The 19,638-nt window shown below is 35.0% G+C and overlaps 3 protein-coding genes and 1 long non-coding RNA gene across 5 annotated transcripts; 1 reads left to right on the top strand and 3 right to left on the bottom strand.

The window, feature by feature from the left end:
• Positions 1–7,303: 7,303 nt before the first annotated feature.
• LOC135631204 (BTB/POZ domain-containing protein POB1-like) lies at positions 7,304–8,920 on the bottom strand. The gene is made up of 4 exons (XM_065138677.1): positions 8,586–8,920; positions 8,209–8,294; positions 8,037–8,103; positions 7,304–7,669 (listed from the first exon to the last, which is right to left on the bottom strand). The coding sequence occupies exons 1-4, from the start codon at positions 8,809–8,811 to the stop codon at positions 7,350–7,352; spliced, it is 699 nt and encodes a 232-aa protein (XP_064994749.1). The 5' UTR covers positions 8,812–8,920; the 3' UTR covers positions 7,304–7,349.
• Positions 8,921–10,152: 1,232 nt separating this feature from the next.
• LOC103974164 (uncharacterized) lies at positions 10,153–14,261 on the bottom strand. 2 transcript variants are annotated; one of them, XR_010494426.1, is made up of 3 exons: positions 13,574–14,261; positions 10,653–11,243; positions 10,153–10,532 (listed from the first exon to the last, which is right to left on the bottom strand). It is a non-coding gene; the product is annotated as an uncharacterized LOC103974164 (long non-coding RNA). The 2 variants fall into 2 exon arrangements; XR_010494427.1 differs by lacking the exon at positions 13,574–14,261 and adding an exon at positions 12,522–12,659.
• On the top strand, positions 10,873–14,448 carry LOC103974173 (uncharacterized). Its single transcript, XM_009388938.3, has 6 exons — positions 10,873–11,100; positions 11,718–11,812; positions 12,502–12,792; positions 13,001–13,325; positions 13,424–13,505; positions 14,257–14,448. Exons 1-6 carry the CDS (start codon positions 10,874–10,876, stop codon positions 14,446–14,448), a joined length of 1,212 nt encoding a protein of 403 aa, XP_009387213.3. The 5' UTR covers position 10,873.
• Positions 14,449–15,680: 1,232 nt separating this feature from the next.
• Positions 15,681–18,638, bottom strand: LOC135631668 (pentatricopeptide repeat-containing protein At2g13600-like). The gene has a single exon (XM_065139423.1). The coding sequence runs from the start codon at positions 18,594–18,596 to the stop codon at positions 16,224–16,226; it is 2,373 nt and encodes a 790-aa protein (XP_064995495.1). The 5' UTR covers positions 18,597–18,638; the 3' UTR covers positions 15,681–16,223.
• Between the last annotated feature and the right edge of the window lie 1,000 nt (positions 18,639–19,638).

Genomic DNA, 19,638 nt, shown 5'->3' with positions numbered 1-19,638 from the left:
TTACTATTCAATTCATTGCTAAAAAGTTGGGAGACACTAATGATTTCTCTCAATAATTATTCACCGTAGTCTCTATGAGTCAAGTAACAAGCAGTTTGTTGAATGAGGAGTTGAGAAGAAAGAATTCAGCAATATCTCAGATTGATTCATAGACATTTCTCTCAGAGAACAAAGGAAGATCAAAGTCTAAGGATAGAAGCGGTTCATGGGTAAAAGCAAGTCAAGATCAAAAAAAAATATTATTTGTTAAAACTATGGTGAGAAAGGATATTACAAGAATCAATACAAGTAACATAAGAAGAGTAAGAAAAGAAGTGGAGTCTATAAAGTTAAAAGAGAATACTATAACTATAGTGCAGGGTAGTGACTATTTGATTTTGTCTCATTCTGATAATATATTTTCTTATGTATGTTAGGATCTTGAGAGGGTGATTGATATAGGTGCTTCTTATCAAACCACACCACATATGGAGTTCTTCTTATCATTGATCTTTTTATAATGTAATCGTTCTTATTAAGTTCATCATTCATTATCATCAATACCTCAATTTATTATGATTTAAATATTTTAATTTTTCATAAATGTAACCGTTATTATTAAATATTTTATTCATTATCATTAAAATTCTTCATTATAGTCCAAACGTTACAAACTTGAATTAATTCTTAAACATTACGAAGTTGGTAATAATAAATGTTATTAATGGGAGAACGTCTATATAAGTGAGGTTTTTGGTCCTTGGGCTCTATCTCTCTCAGCTCTTAAGGATTTCCTACACCATCTAAAATAAGAGTTTTGAGCTGAGAAATATCAAAATACTAAGAGAAACCATTGTTGGAATTCTGGATAACAATGGTTGGAGGTATGTAATTTTCATTTCCGCATTTGTTTCCTTGTGTTTCTATTATGGTGGTGAAGAAACACATTTTGGTCTTAAATTTTATTACACTAATTACATATTATCTTTTGTAATTAGTTACCTTTAACATTTCGGCCCTTATATTTTTTAAATTTACATTGAGATCCTTATATTAACGAAAGTGAGACATTTAATCTTATTACACTAACAAAATTTCTCTTTCTCTCTCTTGATTTTTAATCCTGTGAAATTATCTTTTTAACAATATGTAAGGATCTTGATGTTTTACTTTCTTAAGTATAAGGATCCCAATACAACTTTTAAAAGTATAAGGATTGAGATGCTAAAAATAACTAATCATAAGAGATAATATATAATTAGCCATAATTAAAAATCTCAAAAAACTTAATTACTTGTAATTAGCCACATTTACTCTAAGTCAAGCTCAAACTCTTTCCGATACGGGCTTTATCAAAATAGTTTTTCTACATTGATTAAGTTTTCAAACCGAAGTGATTTTACATAAGCACTAATTCACCCCCCCCCCCCCCCTCTTAGTATTGATTCGGTCCTAACAGTTGGTATTAGAGCTAAGTTTCTCTCTATTTGGTTTAACATCTAGGAGAAATAATTTTTTTCAGCTTTCAAGATGATCACTCTATCATTCATTTTTCTATGTTCAATGGGACGAACTACACGTATTATAAAACACAGATGAGAGTTTTCTTGCTTTCTTTGAACTTTGATTTATGGAATATCGTTGAACTTGGTTTTCAAACCCCCTCTAAACCTATGAATGGATAGAAATAACTTTGAGAAAAAAATATTTTTTTTAAATATGAAAGCTATGAATGCTTTATTTTGTGCTTTGGACAAAAATGAATTTAATCGTGTTTCTATTTGCGAAACTACACATGAGATTTGGCACACTCTTGAAATTACACATGAAGGCGCAAGTAGAGTTAAAGATTCTAAAATTAATCTTTTGATATATGATTTTGAATTGTTTCAGTTGAAACCAAGTGAAACCATTGTTGACAAGTACACCCATTTTATGGATGTCATCAATGGTTTGAAATCACTTGATAAATATTTTTTGAATTTTGAACTTGTTAATAAGATATTAAGATCACTTCCAAAAAGTTAGGATCATAAAGTAATGGCAATACAAGAAGCAAATGACCTAAATAATTTTTCGCTTGAAGAACTTATCGGGTCTTTGATGACCTATGAAATGCCATATATAACACATAATAAACTTGAGAACAACCTTTCAAAGAACAGAAATGATTTAACACTTAGAACAAAAGAAGACTACTTGAGAGAAAACTCAAGTGATAATGATGATGACTTTGAACTTTTAATAATGAAATTTTAAAAGTTCATAAAAACAAGAATCAAAGAATAAAAACAAACTTAAAATAAACAAACGAACTTGCTATGAATGCAACCGACTAGGATACTTTAAAAGCGAATGTCCGCAAGTGAAAAAGAAGTTGCCAAAGAAGAAGAAAGCATTCAAAGCGACATGAGACAAATCAAGTACTTCTGAAGACGCGAAGTAAACCAACAAAGATGAAGTGGTGAACTACGCCTTGATGACTCTCGACAATGAGATAAGTAACTCAACCAAAAGACCTTTACTTTACTGTGAAATTACTTGATGCATTTTGAAAAAAAAAAAAAAAAAGAGCATGACAATTGCATGTTAACTCCTTACACTAAATGTAATGAGTTAGATTCACTAAAAAAAGTAAATACATTACTACAACAAACAATAATCATTGGAATTAAAATGATTATTAATAAGTCAAATATTTTGTTTGAAGATGCTTTGTTAGTAGATATAACTCATTAAGTATTTGTGTAATAAGTGATATAAATTTGAATCTAATGCTTGCATACCAAATAAAAATAATTCTATGAATGCTTAAATATTTATCTTGATGACTTTCATGATAAAACTTATTTTTCAGTTTATAAACATTGATGCATGTTTTTATTTGGCATAAAAGACAAAGGTATGCTTGTATGAAATAAATCACATAAATTGAAACACAAAAAAAGAGGAATGCATCTATTTTGAAAATATCTTTATTTCTAAAGCTTATCAAGTTTTTCAATCCATGTATATTATTATTTTTCGAATCTCTTGAACTATAAAAGTGATTTTGATAACTTGATATTTCTTATGCATGAATCAAGTTCTCCTATGTTTCTTGTTGCTACGGCGAAGTTTTTATCCTAATCATGATCTTGATTTCTTGATATTTGATACTTGAGATTTTTTTTGTGAATCAAGATTTCTTATTTGATCTCTTATGTTTCTCTTTGTCATTTACTAAAGAAGAGAATTTTCTAAATGAATCATGATTTTTAGAATTATAACTTAAATATAATTCATGATTAATTAAGATATATTATACATGAATCGAGATCCTTTATGGGTTTTCCCATGACTCTTTTTGCTATGTGAAAGTCTTTATCCGTATCATGATATTGAATTCTCAATATTTAATACTTTGAGATTTTTTTCTTTGATCTCCTAAGGTTTCTTTTTGTTATTTACTAAAAGAAAGATTTATCAAAATAAATCATGTCTTTTAGTATTCATGACTTAATCCTTTATGATCTTTAATATTATATCTTTCATGACATGATTTCTTTATATTTATGGCTTGTATACCTCATGTAAGGATTGAAATATTTTACAGAATTGTATCATTCCTTTCCTTTTGACAATAAGAAGGGGGGAAAGAAAATTGCTATCTTGCACATCTCAAGAAAAGCAAATTGCTAGCTTGCAAAGAAAGGCAAAACTTGTAAGCTTGCACATCTCGAAGGAGAAATTCTTGCTAGCTTACTTATCACAAAAATTAGCAAACAAGGTGCTAGCTTACATATTGTAAAGAGAAGCAAAGAGTTGCCATCTCAAGAGAAGCAATAACTTTGCTAAACTTCACAGTCTCAAATAACTTGCTAGCTTGCGTATTACAAAGGAAGTAAAAATTACGAGCTCGAACATTGCAAAGAAAGCAAAAAAATTGCTAGCTTGCACTTCTCAAAAGAGAAGAAAGAACTCAAAAGAGAAGAAAGAACTCACTGGCATGCATGTTTAAAGTAATGAAAATTTTGCTAAATTGCTAAGCTTGCATATCTTTAAAACTAAATAGTTGCACTTCTTCTTTTCGTTGATGACAAAGGGAGAGAAATTATGATGAATTATACATCGAATGATGTATTGAAAATTTGGTTATGATGTTGAACCAACTGAACAAACACCTCCACCACAAGTTGAGATTCAATTGAAAAGATCCACAAGAGAGCAGCAACCATCTACCAGATATCCTTCACATGAGTATGTTATGCTTACTGACGGGGGAGAGCCAGAAACTTACCAAGAAGCTATTCTATATGAGCATAAGAATGAGTGGGTTAAAGCCATGCAAAAAGAAATGAGATCCTTGCTTGAGAACCATACCTATGACTTAGTAAAGTTGCCTAAAGAGAAGAAATCTCTCAAGAATAAATGAGTTTACAAATTGAAGACTGAAAATAATAGCTCATAAAAAAGATATAAGGCACGACTAGTTGTGAAAGGATTCAATCAGAAGAAAGGTATTGACTTTGAATAAATATTTTCTCCTATGATGAAAATGCCCTCTATTCGAGTTCTTGGTTTAGCTACCCGCTTGAATTTAGAAGATGAGCAACTTGATGTGAAAACATATTTCTTCATGGTGACTAAGAAAAAGAAATTTACATGGAGCAACCAGAAGGTTTCAAAGTCAAGGGAAAAAAATTCTGATGTGTAAGCTTAGTAAAATCTTATATGAACTCAAATAGGCACCTAGACAATGGTACAAGAAGTTTGATTCCTTTATGATAAGCCAATAGTATAATATAACCACATCTGATCATTGTGTGTTTATGAAGAAATTTTCAGATTATGATTTTATTATTCTCCTACTATATGTTGATGATATGCTGATTGTTGGCCATGATGCTGGTAAAATTGAAAAGCTTAAAAGAGAGCTAAGTAAGTCTTTTGCCATGAAAGACTTGGGATCAGTGAAACAAATACTTGCATGAAGATTCTTCGTGATAGGAAGAAAATGAAGATTTGGTTATCTCAGGAAACTTACATTAAAAATATTCTTAAAAGATTCAACATTAGTAAAGCCAAAGCAGTTTGTACTCCACTTGCAAGTCATTTCAAGCTTATTTTGAAATAATGTCCTACAAGTGAGAAAGAAAAAGAAGAAATGTCCAGAGTATCTTACTTATTTGTAGTGGGCAGTTTGATGTATGCTATGGTTTGTACTAGGCCAAATATAGCTCATGCAATTGGAGTTGTCAGTCGATTTCTCTCTAATCCTGGTAAGGAACATTGGGCAACAGTAAAATGGATATTAAGATATCTAAAAGGTACTTCCAGGTTGTGTTTATGTTTCGGTAGTGATGAACCTGTGCTAGAAGGGTACACAAATGCAGCAGGTGATACTGATTCCAAGAAGTCTACTTCGGGGTTCTTGATGACATTTATAGGGAGAGCAATCTCTTGGCAATCTAAGTTATAGAATTATGTTGCTCTATCAACCATAGAAGCAGAATACATAGTAATTACTAAAGCCTGCAAGGAAGCTTTATGGATGAAAAGGTTTCTACAGGAATTGGGCTTGAAACAAGAAGGATATACTGTTTACTGTGACAGTCAGAGTGTCATTCACCTCTCCAAGAATTCAACATATCATTCTAGATCCAAGCATATTGATGTGAGATATCACTGGATTTGTGATGTGCTTAAGATGAAAGAATTACAGTTGGAAAATGTGCATACCAATGAGAATGGATTAGATATGTTGACATAATCTTTGCCTAAGGAAAAACTTGAAGCATATAGGCAAAGAGCAGGCTTAGTACAACCCACCATATGAGCTGGAGGGGAAGAATTGTTGGATCCAACCCATATGTAGGCTTGGACTAGACAATTGGGTCTTTGAGCCCAAATCAACAATTAAAAAGAAAAAGAAAAAAAAGAAAAAAAGAGATGCGTGGTTGAGGGCAGTGAACGATGCGTGCAACGAACGGTGGCAGCGCACAGTGAGAGAAAAGAATAGAAAGAGAAAGAGGAGAGAGATAATTAGGATTTTTAGTTTTTTGCTTGACGATCAGGGGCCAAACTTTATCAGTTTTGACCCAAATTATATGTGGAGAATCCTTGCAACAAGCTTTACAATCCTAACGATGCTAATTTGTAGTTTACTCTCTCTTACGTACTTTTCCGCTATACCCACTTTGTGAGACCTAAAATTTTTTTTACATGAAATTCATCTTTGGTGATGATGATATGTTAATGTTGAGCCAAGATCTATGTTCTTGATGTTATTATGATCCTCTGGTTATTCTAGAGAATACTTACTGTAAACCTATTATCATTATTGGTGATAGTGGAAGTTTGAGGTAGACTACGGTCCCGTGATTTTTACCACATTGGGTTTTCCATGTTAAAATTTGGTCTCACTTTGTAATTGATTTATTGTTTTACTGTTTATGCTGCTCTAGTTAATATTTGTATTTTGGTAACAAGTTGATTTTGATGAGGAACCCATTTTGATACACAAAAAGGGAAAAGAATTATTTTGCTATGACAGGTTTTTCCCAACACCACTTGTATGTCGGCTCGGCGTATAACAACATCTCGATCACTAACTTGGAAGCTAGGTAGTGAACTAGGTCCTTGCAGGTGAGGAATTCTTTTAGTTTATGGTGGCTCAGATAAGGAAGACGAATATGGTGGAGTAGGTGAATCCTCAAGATCCAATGTCGTTCTTTCCGTACCGAATAGTGAGCACAGGCCCACTTAAGCACGAAGACAAAGAGTGTGTCTTTTTATGCCACTTGTGGACCATCACTGGACAGTATAACCTCGATGCTAGTGAGAGGAAGACTAATGAGTTAATCTTGGAACCTAGAGATTAAGAGTAAGAGTTTCCGTAGGATCCTCGATGCCTATTAGAATATGTGATCCTTTTTAATTGAATAAGATATATTATATAACCGATTAGATTTGACGGATATCAATGAATAGAAAAGAAGCCCATATTATAATAGGATTTCATATGAGATGTCCTTGATTTGAAGAACTTTCCTAATTATTTATCCTAAACCCTTTGCTTTCACCTATAAATAGACATGACTAGATACTCATCGCGATATCGAGAGATTGCAATACCTCTCTCATTCTCCGTATCCTTAAATCATCAATAATCGTGGTCAAGTGAAAAGATAAGAAGAGAGAAAAAAAGGAGTGTCTAATTCTCCTTGTAAATCATGATTTTTTTATCCAAAGATGATGCGTATGTAAATCAAATATAGATCATTCCAAATGGTATCAAAAGGTAAACATCATAGATATGATCTATGTTATTTGATTTTAATCTTAACATTAAAAGTTTTCTGCATAACATATATAACATATTACAAATTTTATGCATATATTTCTAAATCAATATCCTCATCTAGCATATTAGTGTTGTCCCTGTTCCGATTGGAAAGGTACTCCTCGGCGGCGTCTGCCAAAGGCTGGACTGCTCGGGCCATGGAAACACGAGAAGGGAGATTCAGATATTGTAGTGCAGACTTTGTGGTCATATGTAAATGTGCAAGCCGCTTAACACAACGCCCCACGCAAGAAGCGACCTCAAACTTGTCAGCAGCGATCAGCACATCTACGACGAGGGTGGGTGAGGTAGCTGACAACTCGCTTCTGTACATAAAACTTAAGAGCTCCATGAAAGCAGCTTCCTCTGTTTAAAGTGAAAAGATAAAAAGGAGAAAGAAGGATGACGTTGCTTGTTTTCTAGGTATGCAATGTAGAGATAAATAAACTTGGAATGGAGAAGCACATAAAATAGTCGAGAAGAATGACAAAAACCGTGTCCATAAAGATGAATTCATCACTCAAGGACAATTATATGACGGTCGATGTAGTATACTCATATCGTATAAATAGAAGGATATTTACCTTTGGAGTAGAACGTGAATTTTTCCTTCATAAAATGTCAAGGAACTACTAGAAGTGCTTAGTGATCAATCGACAAACGAAGGAGTAAGATGTGATTGCATATGCACTTGCACAAAGCAATACTCGGTGTGATTTGTTTTGACAAGTACCTGATGCGTTGATTCTCAACGTTACATGCCGCTGCTGATGAGATTCTTTTATGCCGGTCGTGAAAAGCTAACAGAGAAAAGTATGCCACAGGGAAATAAGATTTAGCATCTGTGATCAAGAAAGGAAAATGTATGTCGGTACACAGTAAAGGGATATGGTATTATCACTTACCTCGAAGAAGAAAGGGCTTCTTACAGCAAGTATAGCAGAATTAACGTAGATGGAATTGACTCTGAGGACAAGATCAGAATCATCACCTGTAGATTACTGAAAATGATCAATTCATAAACATGAATGAATACAAATGGCATAACTTTGACAACTCCATCAAGAAATCAACAAAGCAAACTATTGTTTTGATCGCATGGAATGCTTTCCTTTTTTCCTAAAATTGACATTGCTACCGGGAGAGCGATAACCTATCCACCGAAAGGCCCTTCTCATTGTCTAATAATCTATAATTTCTGATCAGGGCCAAAAATATATGCAGATAATTCACATTATACCAAAAGGAAAGACATGGAAGAAAAAGGAAGAGGGTTTTCGACCTTTCTCTGTGATGTCATCATCACTTTGCCGCTTATGATGGGTGTTCCGCTCGATGCCAACCTCACCCTCGGGAGGCTTCCCCACGACCTCGATGCGGAGCACGCGATCGGAGAAGTTGGGACAGTTGAAGGCGAATTCGAAGTTGCAGTTTATGCTCGTTATGACCACCTCCCCCTTGGCCGTGACTCGATAATCCAAGACATCATCGTCGATACTCCACTCCATCGTCCGCCCAAGTTTCAACACTAATCCAAGCTTACTTTTTCTGTGGGATCAATTAGCTTAATAGAAACTAGAGGCAAAATCGAGAGAGCACAGAGGGAGCAGAGTTGCGTTGTCGCCATTTTATGCAAACGACCGCATGTGTGTATTAAGGCAACCATGCATATTAAGACAACCGTATGTATAAAGACAACGACTTGTATAAACGAGCAAGAAAATTATGAGAATGAAATGTCTAAAATTACAAAAAATATATTTCCTTCTAAAATTCCAATCCATATATATTTTCATATAACCCCATGCCAAAGAGAGATTATTAAAAGTTTGTCAAGATATTTATGATAGTGGAAGACTAATCATGAAAATTGATGGTTGTGACATTAGGAATTTTAATTGGCATTCATTAACATGTTATAATTTTTCCAAGAGTAATAGTTGTTTTTCTCTAAAAAAATTGTTTTTTTTCTAGAATATATATATATATATATATATATATGAACTTATAGCCCGATTTTTTTAATGTAAAAATTATAAAAATGTTCTCCCAAAATAAATGATTTTATTCAATATATATATTAGTTTATTTTTATTTATTTAAATAAATGAGAATCAATCATAATTGGCAGATGTGAGTTTTTGGGAATATATGGAATTTTAATATTTGAACAGATACATATTCAATTAAAATTTATAAATGCTAAAATGTTATTTCAAACTTTATAAGGATATATAAATACAGAAATAATTTAATATATATTCGATGGTTTATACTATTGTATTATTAATCAGATTCCTATAATATTAAAGGGTAGAATAGTTGCTTACTTGCTCATATTCCTATAATATACTATTATATTATTAATCAGATTTCTATAATATTTAAGCACATTTCGACGACGCATGTGGCCAAATCAATTTATAGTTCATATCGAATCGGCCTATAGTGCATTTCAATAATGCACAAAGCCGAATTGGCTCATAACTTATTTTGACGATGTACGAGGTTGAACAGCCAATAAGCATAATAATAGGGGAAGCGGCTTTTCAATACATACAAATTTCAAGAGGGTCTTAATATTAATAAGACCATTGATGATCACTTTTTGACTCCAGTGTGTCGATTTCATAATAATTTGAGAGCAAGGGAATATAATAATGTGTCGATTTCATATAATCTATAAAGGTTGCTTTTTTGTTTCATCACCATTTTGTGTTCACAAGACTTACCTACGTAAAATGTACCAATTCCTTGATGTGTTGGTCTACACGTGACATGGACATCCCAACTGAGGAATCATAGTAGTAATTAATTTGAATGACACATTTTGTTTGTTCATATAACAACAACAAATACAAATCATCTCTCTATCATTTGATCCATAATTAGGCCATAGTTTACATGATCGACTAAAGTCCTGATTTAACATCTTTTGAGATCATGATGAGTAGCTTTACCATTGTATCAAGTCTCGCCCTTCAAACAAAACAACTGACTCGAAGCAAAAAATTATCATGAATCATTGGAAACATTTAACTCATTTAAGCACCATCCCAGCCCAGATTTTGCCGCATAAAGAATAAGAAAGAAGATAAACACTGTCAATGTGGCCATATCAACTTGTGACTTTTGAGTGATGAACACTTACATCACAACTCACCATGCCACACATAGTTTCCGTAATGTATGAGGAACACATTTACTTCGGCCCCTGAGATCCAGCTGCCTGTAAGACATAAGAAATGCAAACTCATTTCAGATGCAGAGTATGTAAGGATTAACCATCACCACCAGCATCATATCTTAGACAAAAAATAATGGCAGAAAGAAAATAAATTCAAAATACCTGCAATCCTAAAAGATTAACTGGCAGTGATGTAGGATTTACAATGGTTTAGATTTCAATTTAATCCTTTTAATAATTAACACCAGCCTTAGGGTTCAAGGCTCACTGTAGCATGGAGCCACCACTAGCCAGGGAACATCATAGAACCTTGCTTATGAGTGAAGATAGAACATTCATCAGCCTGAAAGCCATCTTTTGGAACCTTGGAGGAGTGCAGAAAGATGGATCCCTTTCTTCGTCAGCCAAAGCCATACTTTACCTTTCTTGTCCTTGAACATTGTCTCATCATCTTGTTTAACCTGATAAATTACTCAGGCCTGACTTCATTTCCAAGCTTGGTCTCTGATAAAAGTCCATGTGAATCTCTGCGTTCTGCTTATCCCAAGTTCAATCTCCAAACGAGCCCCAACAATCACGCTTGCATGGACATTCCGTTCAAAAAGAGGAGGTACCCCTGTTTCATATCATGGCATATGGCAATCACTCTTTCTTTTACATCAGTTTTCCCCCTTGTGCCGAAGGTTGGATATCATCTTTAATATTCAACCAAGTTCCTCTACTCTTATGTCCTTTTTCCAACAAAGACTGCATCTGCATGTAGCAATAGATATGATAATTAGCAAACTTTTAAAATACTCGACTGATGCAATGCAAGCTGAAACACACTCTGTCAAAAATTATAATATATTGGATTTTTTTCTTTTATTGCATACATACATGTCACATGAAAACCCAATTGACACAGAACAAATAGATCTAATTGCAAAACATACATCAGAATTGGTCATCATGATAATTAAGAAAACAAGTATCATATGAACTTTGTTTCTCGAAAGAGAAAATTGTGTTTATGCTTACTGAATGCACTTCAGGGAAAAAAGTAGACACATGACATAAACAAACTGATCAATCACAAGTACTATCAACCCAGCTGTCTTTTTAACATAAGATCACTGTTGTCTTAAATATGGCTAAAATCATGCTATAATTAAGTGGAAAAAAGGTTCATATTCATAGTTTTTCTTTAGATCTTTCTGAAAATGAATTCATCAAATTTCATTGTAGGGTGAGTTTTTCTGATTTAGGAGAAGACCAGGACGACAACAACAACACAAAGGAAGGAAGGATAGCTCCACAAAAAACTGTATCTTTCAAAGAAGGTAAACATATATAGTTACATCAGGTCTTTAGTATATCAAATGACATGAAACAAATTCCTGTGTAGTACACCTCCATGTCAATTCTTTGGGTAAAATAAGCATAGGATTTGTTTTAAGTCGAGCAAAAAATTCTATACCCACACTAGCAGTTCATCAACTATTATGGACCAATTTCTCAAAAATGGTTGGCCGAATTTTTAGCAGACAAGAGTTCATCATAATCAAACACTTTACTATATATAGTTGCACGCCCATCCACTAGAAAATTAAGATTGTACAGAAGGATTCTCTGCACCAGTCATGTTAACTATGGCAACAGGTTAACAGCTTAGCACACTCTGCCAATGTTATGATGCAATCTGATCAATTTATTGGCCTAACAACTTGGACAGAATGGATGCTTAAGCCCAAGCTACTACTAGTCATAGGTCCATCCAGTTTTATATATCAAATCAAGCCATCATTGTACTCTGATTTATGACTAACCAGAGTATCATAGCCCCATAGGACATAGCATGGCAAAGTTTTTCTTTCGGATGTAGAAATTATTTGTTTGTTCTTCAGCTTCATAGCAAAGAAGCAAAGAAGCATTTTCTAAGTCAGTCCTGGACTTAGCTTGTAGAATACTGAAAACTGTCTTTAATTTGAAATAATGTACTTAAGTAGACAAGAAAAAACTTCTTTTGTAGAAAGGAAGAAGACAAATTACTGGCCCCAGAGGCAGCAGTTTTCCAGCCCAATTAGTGATGTCAATGATGTGAGCGACATGGAGTTCGCAATTGCAGTTGCAGCAGCTGCATATGCTATTACTTCAATGGAAGAAGAATCGATGAACCAGAACAAGTCAATTGAACAATTGATGCATCCTACAGCCAAGACAAAAAGCAAAAGAGAAGATAGCATAGACAAGACACCTGATTATATCAGACTAATCAGATGGTTTACTGGTAAAGAGGCAAGAGAAGATGAAAGAGAATCAGGTACTTCTCTGTTATATGTCCTGCAGTTACTTAAATATCAAAATAATGCTAAACGATTGTAATCTCATCAACCAAATAGACCTGCATCATTAGGTATGTTTTTGCATCAGTCCTCACATAATTAGTTCATTCAAGGATAAAGGAAAATTTTAAGCATGAGATCCAATGCTCATAAAGATTAAAAAGGTTATTACACATTTAATTTCAGGTAATTCTTCAGTCAAAAAGCCAGTAACACTGCCAGGAAAGTTGCTGGAAGAACCTGGTGCTGATCACACGATATCAGGAAAAGCAAAGGAAACCAATCTAACCATCAAAAGGACACCAACTTTTTCTGATGAGTATCTAAATGAAACAGGAAGTAGTAGCTCAGTACATGGACAAAACCAGAAGGGCCAACAAGCATCATCCGTGAACAAACCGACATCATTTTCTAGCAAAGAAAATGAAGCCAAGAGAATAACTAACACCACTAAAGTGGAAACAGAAGTGGATGTATGGGAGAGAGAAAAGATGGACAAAATAAGACAAAGGTAATTATAGCTTGCTTAGCCATATGATGTATCAAAATGTTTCAACAGAAACAATGATTTTTGGTAAGTCTATTTCTCCCAACAAAATGATTTTTCAGGTATGAAAAGGAGATATCTAAGACTCTGGAATGGGAGAATGCCAAGAAGCTGAAAGCCAAACGCCAACTGGAGCACAAAGAGGTTTATGATTATTCACTTATAAATTTGATTGTGCACTGACTGCAACTTTGTCATTTTCATCTTCTTACCATTCCAAGCCATAGCCACCTTAAGATTACAAAGATCTTTAGGATTCAATTGTCCTACTTCCATGATGCAGATGCAATCTTGCTAAAGCCTCTAAATTGCAAGAAGCAACAGCAGCTCCTGAAACCAAACCGAGCAGCTCTTACAAACCAATCAGAACCATGGATAAAAAGGCCCTAGACTACTTCAGTAGTTCAGACCTTGACCTTAAACTACACCAACTAGACAAAGCTCCAGCTGCATAGATAATATTTCTCTTATGTAAGAGCAAACTACATGGTTAGAAAGCAGCATCATAAGTATGATATTTATTAGCTAGATCACACATTCAAACGAGCAAATCTCTCCTGACAACTCCTAAAAATAAATTCCAATTGTATTTATGTTATAAAGGAATATATAACAACACTAAGAACTACTTTTCCAATAAAGGATATCAATATATTGGAATTACCCTGTCATAGTTGACATCTAGAGAACTACTACAAACAGATTACCTTGGTAATTTAGAAGATCATCCTAGTTTTTGACTTTCCGAGAAAATCCTTCAGACATCTCTACATGATCAACCTTCAGATGCCAGTCAAACATGCCGAACCACAAAATGATTGTCGGTCACTTAAAAGAAATATAAAGGATTTATGATGACTTAACTGAAGATGACTGTTTGATGTGGAAACTGCAGATGGATCTCAAACTGGAACATTCAAGAGCATTACGAGAATATCATAATGAGATATCAAGGATTAACAAAACTGCTGGTGGAAAAAGAGCCCTTGCAGAAGAAAGGAAAAAAAACAATGAATTGAAGACAAAGGAGAAGGCACATAAGATACACTATAACAGGGAAAGTTCTTTATGCATGTTCTGCTTCTGAAACATCACCAGAAGAGTAGAAAGAGCACTTGAATATAACACTCCGTCCATATAATATAAAGACGCTTGTGGGTCTTGTTTCACTCCTTGTATGAAAATTCACTTGTGCAAAGCAATGAATGACTCATCTATCATGGTGTAATTTCTTTTTTCTAAACTAAAAAAGATCAATTAACCAGAGTGAAAAGCTTACAAAATTGCCTCTGAAGATCAGAGGAGGACAGAATGCAAAACTCAGGATAAGATCTTGCAAAATTTGCCACTCAATTGGCAAGACCATCGACTTCTCCATTCACATGTTGGAATCTAATAGACTCAACAGATGGAATGTCTTTGAAAATGTTCAAAATTCTCCAAGGAGGGTTGTTATGCATCAGAAAATGAACATATTGAGAGCATCGCAATCCAATTGCAAATATTTGAAACCCTCCTTCACAGCAAACTGCATCATGGTGTAAATTTGTATACAGTCTATACTACACCGATAAAGAATCACAATCAGCAAATGTAAACAAGAAGAACTTCAAACATCCAAGAAAAATAGAGATTGTCTATGCCAAGGATTCATCAGTATCATTCTGGTATCAGTTTAGGAGACATATTGGGCCTTGCAGAACAAGTATAGAACCTACATATACTGCCTGGTATTGTTAAATATATAAAACTCAAACGAAGTATAATCTAAATCAAACTTTAGATATATGTTTCGATACCAATAATTGGTCTGATTGGTAGATACCAGTCTAACCAGTTTTTATATCCTTGGTTTATGCAACCTAACAGACTAAACCAGTATTTAACCTCAAATGCATTCAATGATGTTCAGGTTGAATGTAGCACCAATGCACATGGAGAACAGTTCAATATATATTGTATACTGCTAACTTTGATGCTAACAAGATCTTTTGACCTCATTAAGGTGATCAAAAGGCAAAAGCATGAACTCCAACATAAAAAATCAGGCTTTACCAAATAAAAATTATCAACATTCAAAATATAAGTGTATTTTGGGTATAGATTATTATCATTAAGTAGTTGAAATCACTACAAAGAAAAATTAACAATCTAAATAGAAATGATTTTCATGTGCACCTATTGAGACCATGCTGCAACTTAGTCTGATACACATATTGCATCAGCATTTCAGATGTCATTTTCAAATTGCACCAGTTGTAATGCTTTATGTACCATTTGTTCCAAAACCATTAACTTGGGAACAGGAGAAAATCCTCATACAACAATATCTCATAGGCAGTAAATTTTTCCGTTGGTAGTCATTCACAATTGACATTTAACTTCAGATATCACAAGAAATAAATTGAGATATCTCAATATCGTTCACCTTTGACCAAGTGAACACATGACTTTCAAATAGGATGTTATGGACGATCAGAAAAATTCATTTCAAAATGCATGGACGCATATTGAAAACCATGCATCGGATGGTTGTGGGCATTGAGAACAAAGGACACTTGAAGAGGCAAAAGGCCATCAAGAGAGAGCATCTGTAATCCGTGGATCTTTGATTGGTATGGAGGACATAGCTTACGATCATCAGCTTTGATTATGGCACTAGGCACTAATCTCAAAATGCCATCATCTGCTGAGCCATCCCTGCCTCGTTCTTCCCTCTGTCTCTGTTTTTGCTTGCTTCATTGCTCGACTGGCTTGGCTCATAACACATGATTCTCAAATAGAATGTTATGGACAACCAGCAGTTCAAAATGCATGGCATAACACCTAAGGAGATGAACAATTGATAAAGAACCAGACTAATTAATCAGCTCCGTGTTGAAAATTTGTCCTGCCAAAGTGGCTGAAGTAGACAGATGCTAAAAGTTCAATGTTCTCTGTAACAACATCTGGTTCTGCTCTATCTGCAGCAGCCACAACCACCAAATCAGAAGAGCCAGAAGGAAGTTCTTTGGTAAGCCAAAGCTCACCAAATTTCTGGTACATACAAGTCAGATAAGAATTAATTTGTGGATTCACATGATAGCCGTTCTTTATTATTTGTGCATGAACTTGCTTTCCACTTTCTTCTAGAAAAAAGTTGCTGCAAGCTGTTAAAATAGTGGTAAAACTTATCAGATCTGGCAGTAGACCTGATTTACCCATTTGAGAGTATATTTGCAGTACTTCTGATGCGAAGCCATGTTTTGTGTATCCAGAAATCATTACATTCCAAGAAACAATGTTGCGCTCAGGCATGATATTGAAAAGCTTGTTTGCTGTATCACACAATCCCAATCTCATATAACCACCTACCAATGCAGTCCAGCTAACAACAGTGTGCCTATATATATCAGCAAATGCAGATGATGCACAATCAATGCTTCCACATTTTGCATACATGTCTATGAGAGCACTTCCAACCACAACATCCGATTCAAAACACAACTTATATGCAAAGGCATGAACCTGTGTTCCACCACGCAGGGTCAATAATCTTGAGCATAAATCAATAATAAGTGACAATGAGACGTTATCTGGTTTCATACCTAAAGCTACCATGAGAGAAAATGTAAGCATGGCATCCTTAGCCAGATTATTTAATGCATACCCAGAGATCATGGAATTCCATACAACAGGGTTTGGATCCTTGACCAATTTGAATATTCTGACAGCTGCTTCACAATTTGAATTGGTGCTGTACATGTTAATGAGAGCACTAGCTACAAAAACAGAAGAGTCAAACCCCAATTTTATTATGTGTGAATGGAGTTGTGAACCAAATCGCCTTCCCAAATGAATAGCACTAAGGAGGAGGCTCCCAAAGGTGTAGCTATCACCATATTTTCCATCCATCTGCATTCTTTTAAAGGATTCAGAAGCCTCTTCGCTTAATCCAACTGCAGCACAACCTCCAATTAAAGCATTCCATAGTGGGACAGTCTTGATAGCCATGCTATCAAACAATTCACAAGCACAATCCAAGAATCCATGCTTCACATATTCAGCTATCAAAACACTCCATGAGAAGTCATCGACAGCAGCCAAACTGTGGGTTACGCTTCTCGCATCAGTTAAACACCCACATTTTGCATATAATGAGACCAATGCACTTCCAACAATCCTGTCAGCTCCGAAACCACTTTTAACCATCTTTGCATGAATCTTGGAGCCTTCTTCAAGATCCAGCAACCCCTCACATGCATCTAAAACACTAAGAAAAGACACCCAATCTAGCCTCAACCCATCTTGCTGCATTTTCTGAAAGAAGTAAATTGCATTTTCATTCCTGTCATGTTGAGAGCAACCAGCCATAATCGTTGTCCATGAGACCACATCCTTATGTGGCATGTTCTCAAAGAATTTAACAGCATCACCAATCTTTGAGCACCGAATAAAACCATGAAGCATGGAATTCCAAGTAAAGATTTCTTTGACATTCATTTGATCAAAAATCCTTCTAGCATCATCCAATTGTTCACATTTCGAATATAATCCAATGATAGCGCTACCCACCTGCACATGCGAGTCAAGTCCAATCTTTACAGAAAGCCCGTGAAGTACGCTCCCATTCTGCACGAATCTAAGATTGGCACAAGCACTAATCACACTTGAGACACCGAAATGATCCACTATACAACAGGAACGCATCATATGAGCAAAAACCTCTATCGCCTCCTCACACGGTCCCCATTGATCATAGGCCGCTATTAACGTATTCCAAGAAACTGCATCCCGCCTAGGCATTTCATCAAACAGAAGTCTCCCCTCGCTTAAAAATCCAAACTTGCAGTACCCAGCAATCAGTATGTTCCAAGAATGCAACTTTTTGCTCCCCAGCCTTCTGAAAACCCAATGCGCGTCGCCCAGGAAGCCACGCTTGCCATACACGTCGATGACATGGTTGCAGAGGAAGGGATCCTGATCGAAGCACGTGATGATCATGTGAGCGTGGAGCTGCCGCGCGACGCCCAGGGTCTCCGGCGCCGCGCTGTGTTTGATGACGGCAACGAAGCATTCCGGATAGACCGGGCGGCCGAGATGGCGGCGGAGGATGAGGTACCGGATCGCGTCCTTGATGCGACCGGCAGAGGCGAGGGATCGGACTGTCGGGGGCCTCTTAGAGGAGGCATTTTGGGAGGTAGAGGTAGAGAACAATCGGGTGACGGCCGCCCACGGATGAGTGGGAGATCTCATGGGTCTTCGAAAGCTTAATTTGGAGGGGATAGCGGAAGACCATTCAGCGAGAGAGAGAGAGAGAGAGAGAGAGAGAGAGAGAGAGAGATGTCATTTTCTATAAAGCCCCTAAGATTCTTTAATATTTGAATCGTAAGTTGTAGAGACGGGATGTACTTTTTATATAAACCCCTCTATCTTTAGTATTTTGAAATGTGAGGTAAATGGGATTTTGTTTCCATATAAGCCCATGGATTCCTTAATATTAAAGTGTGAGGTGTGGAGATGGGATGCACTTTTTGTACATAAACTCCTTCATTCCTTCAATATTTCAAATGTGAATTATGGATTTCATGCCTCATAAAATTTTTTAGGCTTACTCTCTTTTCCCAAAAATAAAATAACATAAATGTGATGTTATTCTCATTTAAAACCCATATTCCTTAATATTTAGTGTTTGAGGTATGGAGATGGGATGTAGTCTTCATATGAGCCCCTAAATCCTTAATATTTGAAGTCTGAGGTATTCGTGAGGTTTAGGGTTTTTATATTAATTTTTAATAAACACCATTATCAATATTTTATTGCTATTGAGTCTTATTTTTAGTTAAGTTAAATATATTTTTAGGATAAATTACATAAATTACTCATGTTAAGATAGATCATTTCACTTGGGCTTTTAGGGTTCTGTCAATGATTCAGGGCTAATGAAGATTGGAATTCAAGACTTTTCGCTTTAATATTCCAAGGAAAGAGGATTTGAATATCTAATTATCATCTAAGCCTAAATTTTCAATACGTATGATCATCAAATTAAAATCATTAAAATGATGTCAATAATTTTACTTGAATTTAAATGTGATTCACTTCCTCAACGGAACAGATCGATCATATTCATTATTATTATGATTTAATGATGAATAAAGTGCTCTCAAATTTCACCTTATCGAAACCTCACTATTATTTAATGCATGAATTTTGGATCCATACATTAAATCGGGTATATTCTTTTTTAATATGGATTAATCTCGAACCCGATTAAAGAAAAATGGATCCGGTTAAA

The sequence above is a fragment of the Musa acuminata genome, chromosome BXJ3-2 (genome assembly GCF_036884655.1).
Source record: "Musa acuminata AAA Group cultivar baxijiao chromosome BXJ3-2, Cavendish_Baxijiao_AAA, whole genome shotgun sequence".
NCBI lineage: Eukaryota > Viridiplantae > Streptophyta > Magnoliopsida > Zingiberales > Musaceae > Musa > Musa acuminata.
Note: the sequence above shows the minus strand (reverse complement) of the source record. Positions and strands in the feature narration are given on the sequence as shown.

What these genes read in the sequence shown, in the direction of transcription:
- LOC103974173 (XM_009388938.3), top strand. Translation starts at nt 10,874, where the DNA reads ATGGATCCCTTTCTTCGTCAGCCAAAGCCATACTTTACCTTTCTTGTC. An exon ending in ATGGACAAAATAAGACAAAG is followed by an intron (nt 13,326 to 13,423) that starts GTAATTATAGCT and finishes ATGATTTTTCAG; the next exon opens with GTATGAAAAGGAGATATCTA. An exon ending in GCCAACTGGAGCACAAAGAG is followed by an intron (nt 13,506 to 14,256) that starts GTTTATGATTAT and finishes TGGAAACTGCAG; the next exon opens with ATGGATCTCAAACTGGAACA.
- LOC135631668 (XM_065139423.1), bottom strand. Translation starts at nt 18,596, where the DNA reads ATGAGATCTCCCACTCATCCGTGGGCGGCCGTCACCCGATTGTTCTCT.
- LOC135631204 (XM_065138677.1), bottom strand. Translation starts at nt 8,811, where the DNA reads ATGGAGTGGAGTATCGACGATGATGTCTTGGATTATCGAGTCACGGCC. An exon ending in GAAGCCCTTTCTTCTTCGAG is followed by an intron (nt 8,104 to 8,208) that starts GTAAGTGATAAT and finishes TTTCTCTGTTAG; the next exon opens with CTTTTCACGACCGGCATAAA. An exon ending in GTTGAGAATCAACGCATCAG is followed by an intron (nt 7,670 to 8,036) that starts GTACTTGTCAAA and finishes CACTTTAAACAG; the next exon opens with AGGAAGCTGCTTTCATGGAG.